The sequence below is a fragment of the Alligator mississippiensis genome, chromosome 1, assembly GCF_030867095.1.
Source record: "Alligator mississippiensis isolate rAllMis1 chromosome 1, rAllMis1, whole genome shotgun sequence".
NCBI classification, from domain to species: Eukaryota; Metazoa; Chordata; order Crocodylia; family Alligatoridae; genus Alligator; species Alligator mississippiensis.
Genome location: NC_081824.1, coordinates 114610656 through 114620712, shown reverse-complemented (window position 1 = coordinate 114620712; position 10057 = coordinate 114610656). Strand labels below are relative to the sequence as shown.

Genomic DNA, 10057 nt, shown 5'->3' with positions numbered 1-10057 from the left:
CGGCCAGACTTCCTATAAGGCTGACAGTACTGTGTGTGCATTGCGTATGGTTTTTGGAGCAGATTCACATTCCTTGGGTATGTTTCTCTGGGAGCTTTTGATTTCCGCTTTGAGGGCTGGTTCAAACCTCCAATTGCTCTTATAAGAAAATATCTGCGACTGAAAGTTGAAAATGTGCAAGATTCTTTCTTTAAGTACACAAACACTCCAAGTCTAGCCACTTTCCTGTAGTCTTGCCAGGTTTTCAGTATGTCTGATACCTGATCAAGTGACTTTTTTGGGAGAAATGAAAAAAAAGAAGAAGGAAAAACATAAGGGAAGGAATGCAGCATATCCACACCTGTACATTTTACAAGACTTAACCAAAGGAACTGTACCAACCAAAGCCGATGTAGACACACACATACCGTATATAGCTGTGTAAACAGGTCTGTGCTGCCAATGTAGTGAATTCCTAATTTCACCAGAAAAAATATACTGTCTAAAAAACATTTGCTATATAAACACCTGCATATAAGTCAAAATCAATGCATTTTAACTATTTTATACATCAATTCCAGGATGTCTCTAAGATGCTGTCAGTCTATAAGGATAGGAGAATGAAGGACAGTGTTATAAAAGAACTAACTCTGCTTTCCATTTACCTCAGCTCCCGCACACATACACCCACAACATTTGATGAGTCATTTATTACAGCGTAAGGACAACACAAAGCCAAATCCCACAAGGTCTGATGCTGATCCCATTTATGCCTTTTAAATGCCTTTGACCTCCAGGGGTTTACTCCCACTTTACAGCATTTTAAGGCCAGAATCAGGCCTGCGGGCAGAACAACTCCTCCTTAAGTCAGTTTTCTCAGAGAAATAACAAGATGAGGATTGCTATATTTGGTTTGCAGTATGATGAGACTTAAGAAGAGACTTAGCCTTTAACTTTGGATTTCCTGGCTTTGTGATAGCTTGTTACTTTTAAACATTTTTTGTCCATCAATGCATGTCTTAAGCTTTTGTTTAATAAAACTGCTTCCCTGTAAAGAAAGTATTCTTACATGGAAAATTATAAAACATTTTTAGAGACTCTCTTTTTCTCTCTGCTCATTTTCTACCATATTTAGTCATTTTTAAAAGGCATTCTGTTTACCTGGTTACATTTGCATTTTGGTATGCATATTATACATAGTTTGGTATGCATATTATTTACTCAGCACTGGGACCATCATGGTCTGTCAGGTAAATATGGATTTGGGAGGCCTTTTAAGTTTGGGAACATGTGTTATTTACCATAAGTATTCCTCTGGAATTTTTTTTTTCTGGCCAAGTTATAAAGTTTCTGAAAAATTCGATTTTCAGTAGAAGAAATGGCATAGCCATAGCTATCAGGCAAAGACTAGTGTAGATAGGATACAAATAAACTTTTGCTGTGTAACATAGTGTTTTAGATTTTTAAATGAGAGCCTTTGAGATATACTTAGACAGCAAAAAACAAGTAAATGCATATTGGTGTATCACAGTGTGAAAATGTCAGAGGGAGGAGCGGTTACATGTAAATATCTTTAAAAATAACCACCATCAACACTTCAGTTTGCCCAACAAGATGTATTAAGTCTATCTGTCCTTTTAAACACAAGCATACTTAAACAGGTCAGAAGTCAACATGCAGGCATTCCCTGGATTAAAGCAGAGGTCAAACAAGATGACATCACTGCATAGACAAATGATGCCTCCTTGGGAAGCCATCCTTTCTGCTAAAATAAATAAAAACAGAAGTTATCTCTGGCTATGTAATAAGGAGCAAGATGTTCAGGAATTACAGATTCTGGTGGCAAGCCATGTTTTTTGTAATCTTAGAAGGGATAATCAGCAAGATTAGGAAGCAGAGATGTGCTTAGATTGTGTTGCTTACACATGACAGCTGCACACATGCAGTGGGAAAATAATAGCCACTTCTTCCATTCCCCAGACTCTCTACATTGGGCCAAATATTTCAGAGTAAACAGGCACTTCTCTCTATTCATAGAGAGCATCTATTAGGAAAGGAACACATTACAAATATTCAGTATGATTCAGTAGTACACCAAGTCAATTTACAGCCAGTCCTCATGATGTAATTATGCCTTTTTAGGTAGTAAAAAAATGCTCAGAACTCTTGCTGTTCAAAAACCAGTACCCCATGTTAAAAAATGTGTCTAAGACTAAGACAGTCAGTTTCCCACTCTGGAAAGAAGTCAGCAGATAGTGATCCACCTTTTGAAAGGTCTGGTGTTCTGTATTTTCTTGTCAAGAGGAAAAAAAGTAAAAAAAAGAAAGAAAAATACAGAATTCCCGTGGTTGTTCCTAGCAACCATCCCCACAACCTCTCTACCCTCCCCCAACCTGCACAGGCTGCCTGTCGCAGCTTTAATGTTCAGTCAAACAAGAGATCCCTACCTACTCTGGATGATGATGTTTCTCTGGAACAATTAAAGAGTGTGTTTCCCTGGAGAATATTGGAAGCTGCCCTGAAAAATCAAAGGTTCATTTTTAAATTGCAGACAACCAGTCAGCTCTGGAAGAAGTCAAGCGCCATTAATAACAATTGCCATTTACTTAGGCAGCTGAGTCCCCTCTTACTTTACAGTGCTTCAGATAAGGGTAGTTGTAATCCTCTGGGTTATTAACAGCCCCCTTGCACAAGCTTCTCTTCTTCTGCAGGGAAGAATATAGTGCCCACAGAGTTGGCATGCAGTTTCTTTTAAGCTCCTGTGGGTTTAAGAACAGCTCCTTTCTTGTTAGCAGGGCTAGTGGTAACTGTGGTTCCAGTGCATCCTGTCCGTCTATATTTGTGTTGAATATCGCCTGGTTTGGGACTCCTAGTGGTTGCTAGCTTGCTCGTCAAATGCCCCTTCATGGCACTGATGTTCTGCGGAGGTGCGTACAGCCCAAAGTGGCCAGAAAGTCACGTCAGGCCAAAACAAAGAGCAAGCATGAAGGAAAATAAGTATTCCTTTCCTTGATGTGTTGAGGGGGGACCTTCTTGGCTTGGGGTAGCTCTGGGCCCTGGCTGGGGGGGTAAGCACCTTTGCAGGCTAGGTGCCTCTGGCATGGGGTTGGACTAGACCTCTGGAGGTCCCTTCCAGCCCTGCTTGCCTACAACATTGATTGCTGTAGTCCCTTGTTTTACCTGTGGTAGGTTTGGGTGTTATGCCTTGTGTTGTGTCAGGCTTGAGGATAGTTTGTGAAGAGTTTGTGGATCATATGGGATGGTTTGGCTAGGGCTGATCCTGCCTCATGTAGGGGGTTAAACTAGATGAGCTTCCAGCCCTGTTTGTCTACGGGATGGTTTGGCTCAGGGTGATCCTGCCTCAGGCCGGGAGGGGGTTGGACAACAACCCGTGGGTCGCAAACCAAAAGTGAGTCATAAGAATATATGAAAGGTTTGCAAACAAAATTTTTAAATGGATTCTCCTTTAAAGGAGAAAAACGTGGAAAACTGTGGTTTTCCCTTGCAGGCTGGCAGAGGTCCAGGCTGTGAGAGGCTGCTTGGGGTCCCCCCTTCCCCACACACCCACCCATCCCGCACACCCATCCCCTGCCCCACACACTGGGGGACTAGGGGTAGGGAGCAGCAGGTCAGGAGTGAGGGGCACTGGGTTGGGACCGGCCATCGATGTTTACAAATGAGTCCTGGTACAGAAAAAGGTTGAGAAGCAGTGGGCTAGATGACCTCTGGGGTCCCTTCCAGCCCTGCTTCTCTGTGATGCTGACTGCCACAGTTGTCCTGCTTTCTGTGTGGCAGGTTGGGGTGTTAGGTCTTGTGCTGTGTCAGGCTTGCGAGTAGCTAGGTGAAGAGTTTATGGATCCTGTGGGACAATTTGGCTAGGGCTGATCCTGCCTCTAGCAGGGGCTTGGACTAGTTGACCTCTGGGGTCCCTTCCATCCCTCCTTGTGGGCTGGGGTGGTTGCCCTGCTTTCCCTGTGGCAGGTTGAGGTGTTAGGTCTTGTGCTGTGTCAGGTTTGGGGGTAGTCAGCTGAAGAGTTTATGGATCCTATGGGGCAGTTTGGCTGGAGGCTGATCCTGCCTGAAACAGGGGGGTAGATGAGATGACTTCTGAGGTCCCTTCCAACCCTACTTTTCTGTGGTGTTGACTGTCACGGTTGCCCTGCTTTTCCTGTGGCAGGTTGGGGTATTAGGTCTTGCGCTGTGTCAGGTTTGGGGGTAGTCAGCTGAAGAGTTTATGGATCCTATGAGGCAGTTTGGCTGGGGCTGATCCTGCCTCAGGCAGGGGGTTGGACTAGGTGACCTCTGGGGTCCCTTCCAGCCCTGCTTGTCTATGGCATGGGCTAGAGTGGTTGCTTTGCTTTCCCTGTGGCAGGCTGCGCTGTGAGGTCTTGCGTTCTCAGGCTTGGGGGTAGTTAGCCAGAGAGGTTATGGGTCCTATGGGACAGTTTGGCTGGGGCTGATCCTGCCTCAGGCAGGGACTAGCTGACCTCTGGAGGTCCCTTTCCATCCCTGCTGCTGCTTCTGTGATCCGGTGCGCACGGGCAGTGTGTGTGCGCGGGGGGGGGAGACTGGCACGAGGGGGTGGGGGGGGAGTAAAAAAACCCCAAACTCCCATGTGGCGGTGGAAAGACAGCGCCCTTTCTGTGCGCGGGAGCGTGCCAGCTTTGGCAGACAGGAGGAATGCGGCGTGTCAAGGGGTCAGGATCAATCCGGTGCGAGTTGATGAGGCAGGAAGGTGGGGAGGAATGTCAGGAATGTCCCTGTTTGTGGAGGGCTCCCATTCAGCCCATTGGCTCGGCCCGCCGCCGCCGGCCCATAAAAGCAGGCGGGCGGCTTGCTGCAGCCTCACAGCGCCTCTGCCTCTGCCTCTGCCTCCCTCGGTACACCCAGAGCCTCCGCCTCCACAAGCCTCCTGCAGCATGGGACCTCTCCGCCTGGCCTTGCCACTGCTGCTCGCCCTCCTCGGCCGGGTAAGCGCCCCGTCCCCCGGGTAGGCGCCCCGCGGCGGGGCCGGGCTCGGGGGAAGCCGTGCCCTGACGCCGCCCTGCCCTCTCTCCCGCAGGCGGCGGCCCAGGACTGCAGCGGGCAGTGCCAGTGCGCTGCGCCCCCGCGCTGCCCGGCCGGCGTGAGCCTCGTGCCCGACGGCTGCGGCTGCTGCCGGGTGTGCGCCAAGCAGCTGGGCGAGCTGTGCACGGAGCGGGACCCCTGCGACCCGCACAAGGGGCTCTTCTGCGACTTCGGCTCGCCCGCCAACCGCAAGATCGGCGTCTGCACCGGTAAGCCCGGCCCGGCCCGGCCCGGCCCGCCGCCTCCTGCGGGGCAGTAGCGCTGGGGGCAGTGAGGTGGGAGGAGCTGAGCCAGGTATGGCAGTAGCCGTGGGTGGAGGGGGTATCTCGCATTGCAGCAGGGGAAGCTTAGGTGAGACATCAGGGAAGACTTCCTGGCTGGGAGGGTGGTAAAGCACTGGAGCAGGTGACCCAGAGAGGTGGTGGCGTCTCCATCCTTTTAAGACCAACCGAGATAAAACCTTGGCTGGAGGGCTATAGCTGGGGCTGGTCCTGCTGTGAGCAGGACCCCAAGCTGCCACAGGGAAAAGCAGGACAACCACTGCAGCCCATGTCATAGACCAGCGGGGCTGGAAGGGAGGGGGTCATTTAGTTCAGCCCCCTGCCTGAGGCAGGATCAGCCATATCCAAACCATCCATGTGATCCATAAATTCTTCCTCAAGCTTGACATAATGCAAGACCTAACACCTGAACTAGATGCTCTCATGAGCTCCCTTCCAGCCTTCGTTTTGTATGACTCTAGCATCCCCCAGCAGCCACCTCCTGGCCTCACTCAGCCCAGCCCAAAAAGCAGCAGGTGCTTGGGTGCCCAGCTAATACCTTCTCGTTTCCTCCTGGCAGCCCGGGATGGAGCCCCCTGTGTATTTGGTGGCATGGTGTATCGGAGCGGGGAGTCCTTCCAGAGCAGCTGCAAGTACCAGTGCACCTGCCTGGATGGGGCAGTGGGCTGCGTGCCCCTGTGCAGCATGGACGTACGCCTGCCCAGCCCCGACTGCCCCTACCCACGGCGGGTGAAGCTCCCTGGCAAGTGCTGCGAGGAGTGGGTGTGTGATGAGCCAAAGGAGCAGACAGCCGTGGGACCAGCCCTAGCTGGTGAGTTGGGGTTTTGGCTTGTAGCTCAGGCATCAAGGTAGTCGGTGCCGGGATGATTAGCCCCAGCAGACCAGCTTCATCCCTGGGGCAGTGCTGGCATTGCACTGGAGCTGCCAGAATAAGTGACCTCAGAGGTCTGTAGAGTGTCTGAGAGGATCATGGTGTTCCTTGTTTGCACTGATGCCCTGAGGTCCAGCCTCTCATCCTGTTTATTTGGGCTCTGCAGCTTACCGACTGGAGGATACATATGGTCCTGACCCAACCATGATGCGTGCCAACTGCCTGGTCCAGACCACCGAATGGAGCGCTTGCTCTAAGACCTGTGGAATGGGCATCTCCACCAGGGTCACCAATGACAATGCCTTCTGCAGACTGGAGAAGCAAAGCAGGCTCTGTATGGTCCGACCCTGTGAAGTAGACCTGGAGGAGAACATCAAGGTAAATATTTCTGTCTACATGCAGCTCAGTAAGAGGATGCCCCATCTCCTGGCATAGGCCTAGTGCTAAACAAGATGCATAATACTTGGCTGAGAGGAGACAGCTTTCAGATCTGCCCAAGTCTTGTCTGAATCCTGCAAGCACATGTACTTTAGATGTCCAGCCTAAATAATGATAATACAGGCTCTTGAAAATGTCTCATGAGTGAGTCAATTGCTATGAATAAAGCGACAGGATTAACTTAGCAGATAGAAATATGAATGGAAAATGTACAGATTTAGTTTTGCTATTTAAAAATGCCTGGCTTCTAAAAAAATAAAATAATGTCATTCACTTACTTCCTAACAGAAAGGCAAAAAGTGCATTCGCACCCCCAAAATCTCCAAGCCCATCAAGTTCGAGCTCTCTGGCTGCACCAGCGTGAAGACCTACAGGGCTAAATTTTGTGGTGTCTGCACTGATGGGCGCTGCTGTACCCCCCACAGAACAGCCACTCTGCCTGTGGAGTTCAAGTGCCCTGACGGTGAGGTCATGAAGAGGAGAATGATGTTCATCAAGACCTGTGCATGCCACTACAACTGCCCTGGAGACAATGACATCTTTGAGTCTCTGTACTACAGAAAGATGTATGGAGACATGGCATAAAGCCAGAAGGAGACAAGCTAGAGACTTTCAACTTGAACTGTTTTTTGCATCTCTTTTTTTTTTTTGTAAACATGATTCAGTAGCACAAGGTATTTAAATCTTTTTTTTAAGTTCAACAAACTTGCTCCACGTGACTTTTAAGACAAATTGTCTACTGACCCCAAACATTTGGTTTGAAGAAGAGGGTAAAATGGACCTTGGGACCACAGCAAAGCACAAGATCCAGAAAATGCTGTTCATGAGGTGTTGTTTAGGGGTTGCTAGGGGCCATTTGCAGGAAGAGCAGCTCTCAAGCAGTGTTCCCTTGGTGTGGTACTGTGTGTTCCACCTAGTAGTGCAATGGAAAAGGAGACCCTTAGCATGTTTGCTGACACTGGGATATTGGCAGTGACAGCTGGAATGTAAATCCTCACCCAGCAAGGTGCTAAGTAGAAGGTGTTCTGTTAGTCAGGACAGTAAATGTATCAGCTTTGACACTGATTCAAATGACTTGTTCAAGAAGAATCAGAATCATGTCTATTAGACTGGACAGCTTGTGACAGTTACTTTACCTGTAACAAGCTACTTTTTATTAATATTGTAAATACTGTATATATATTTGTACAGTTATCTAAATTAATTTAAAGTTTTGTGCCTTTGTTAATGCTTTGGTATTTTAATGATAGCCTCCTCTTTTGGAACAAGATAGGTAGGATGTAAGGCTTGTCTGACAATGCATTCAAAGCATGAAATAGATACCCTAGTGGAAATTGTTCAGTTAAGGTGACAGTGAGACTACTTGCTACAGTTGAGGTGCTTCTGTCCTTGGTAGCATTCATGTGTATGGGGAAAAATATGGTTACCTCAGCTTTAGTATGCAAGTGACCTTAAGTAAAGTCAGTACATTTGTTTTTGTAGCTGACCAATCTTTCCACATGGGAGAATTTGTTTCTTTCTTTGACTATTGCTGTTCTTTGAACAGTTTGTTTATTTGTTGAGAAGTGTGACCAAAAGTTACATGTTTGCACCTTTTTAGTTGGAAATAAAGTATTATATTTTTTATATAAATGACTTGGAACTTCATTTCTAACACTTGGGTAATTTATATTACTTTCCTACATACTCATCAAAAAAGGATTTGTTTTGTCACATAAGTCAGTAGTGGATGAGTTCTGTGTTGAAAAACAAGTAACACTGAGAAGAAACCATGGTGATTTACCATCCTATGTTCCAATCCAATAAAGAAAACTCACCAGCTAATATATCACTGGTAGTGAAGATACATATAACATCATTTAGAGTTTTTCTGTTTCATACTAAATGGAAGCGGGCTAGGTTTTGGAGAGCTGAACTCAATGTTGTGCTAATAAGAGTCATCTGTAACTATGACACGCATAACAAGCTGGCTTATAACTAGAGCTGTCTGGGATTTTTTTTCAATCCAATGCTTGCCACCATATCGTCTCAGCATCAGCTGTGCAACATCATTGCAAGCTGTTCAGTGTTACTACAAGTTTTTTTTTCTACAACTTTGTTTGAGATACACTATGGAAAATACCTTTTAAAATATTATGAAATGGAAACAGTTCTTCATTCTGGAGTCAAATCCAAAAGCCCTTTAGTCTGTCAAAACTCCCACTGAAAAAATCAGTGAGAGTTCTGCTTATAGGCCCTCTGTGTGGCCTGGTGGATAGCACAGTGAAACTGGGACTTGGGAGGTCTGGGTTATTTTCCTAGCTTTGTCACAAGCCTGCCTAGAACGTGTGGACAAGTCACTTCATCTCTTAGTGCCCTGGTTTCCCTCCTGTAAACAGCAGTTTGTAATAATGATAGCTTCCCTTTCTACAATGTTTGTAATCTTTGATGAAAAGCACTGTAATACTTAGGTCCAGGGTAGAATCCTAAAAATTACCTTGAAAAAGCAAAATAGAGTTCAGGAAAAGCTGAGTCACTTTCCCCTATACCCTAGTATTAGCCATTAACATCACCCCTGTGTTAGCTCCTTCATTAAAGTAATAGGCATTTCTTTCCTAAGCTATAAAGGGAAGGAACCATGGAATCTTAAATTAACATCAACAGTAGCAACATTCGGTTCTGTTTATAGAAACCAGGTAGCCTTCAATAAGAAATCCTTTCAGGCAAACAAGATCAGTCTGGAATTTCCTGGTGGTAGTTAAGTGGAAGAATGTTGACTGAAAAAAATATTGTCCACCTCACCTTCAATGTCCATTGATTCTAAGTGGCATTTGAAACAACTCAGCATCCCACCAGGTCTAACGACCAACATCTAAGACCTAAAATAAAGTCCACTGAAATGAATTAACTTCTTTTCAGTGACTTCACTAGACATTGGAAGTATTTCCTCTTCCTCTCAGAAATATGAAGAGTTTGTCTGGTATGAAGAAGTGGTTTTCTGTGTCGATTTGAAATAGTTTTGGGTAACCTCTGCCTCTAATACTCCCTGAGACTCCCCATTTTTTTCTTGCAGGTTTTGAACATAACAGAAGTTTTGTTCACCCTTGAGCACAACTGTTTGATCAAAGCTTATGTTGGGTCTACCTCCAAATAATAGTAGAATTTTCATTTCTACTCTCAAGAGTGATAAAATCTATGTGGACTGCAAACATAGCTGGCCTTGTACACAGTCTAAGAATTTGACAGTGAAAAGCTGAGTTAGGTACAGGAGGCATGATGGATGGGATTAATAGCCCAGAAGTTTGATGTTTGATATTGTTAGAGTTTTCTGGGTAAAAACAACACTATTTTCAAATGTAGCAAAAAGCTGATGCTAGGAATGGTCATCCATTTACTATATTACCACATTCCAGGGAACACCTAATGGTCTCACTGTAAGTTA

The 10057-nt window shown here is 46.2% G+C and overlaps 1 protein-coding gene across 1 annotated transcript; it reads left to right on the top strand.

The window, feature by feature from the left end:
- The first annotated feature begins 4814 nt into the window (after positions 1 to 4814).
- On the top strand, positions 4815 to 8268 carry CCN2 (cellular communication network factor 2). Its single transcript, XM_006270533.4, has 5 exons — positions 4815 to 4949; positions 5042 to 5255; positions 5887 to 6138; positions 6365 to 6576; positions 6925 to 8268. The coding sequence occupies exons 1-5, from the start codon at positions 4899 to 4901 to the stop codon at positions 7219 to 7221; spliced, it is 1026 nt and encodes a 341-aa protein (XP_006270595.1). The 5' UTR covers positions 4815 to 4898; the 3' UTR covers positions 7222 to 8268.
- Positions 8269 to 10057: the final 1789 nt, after the last annotated feature.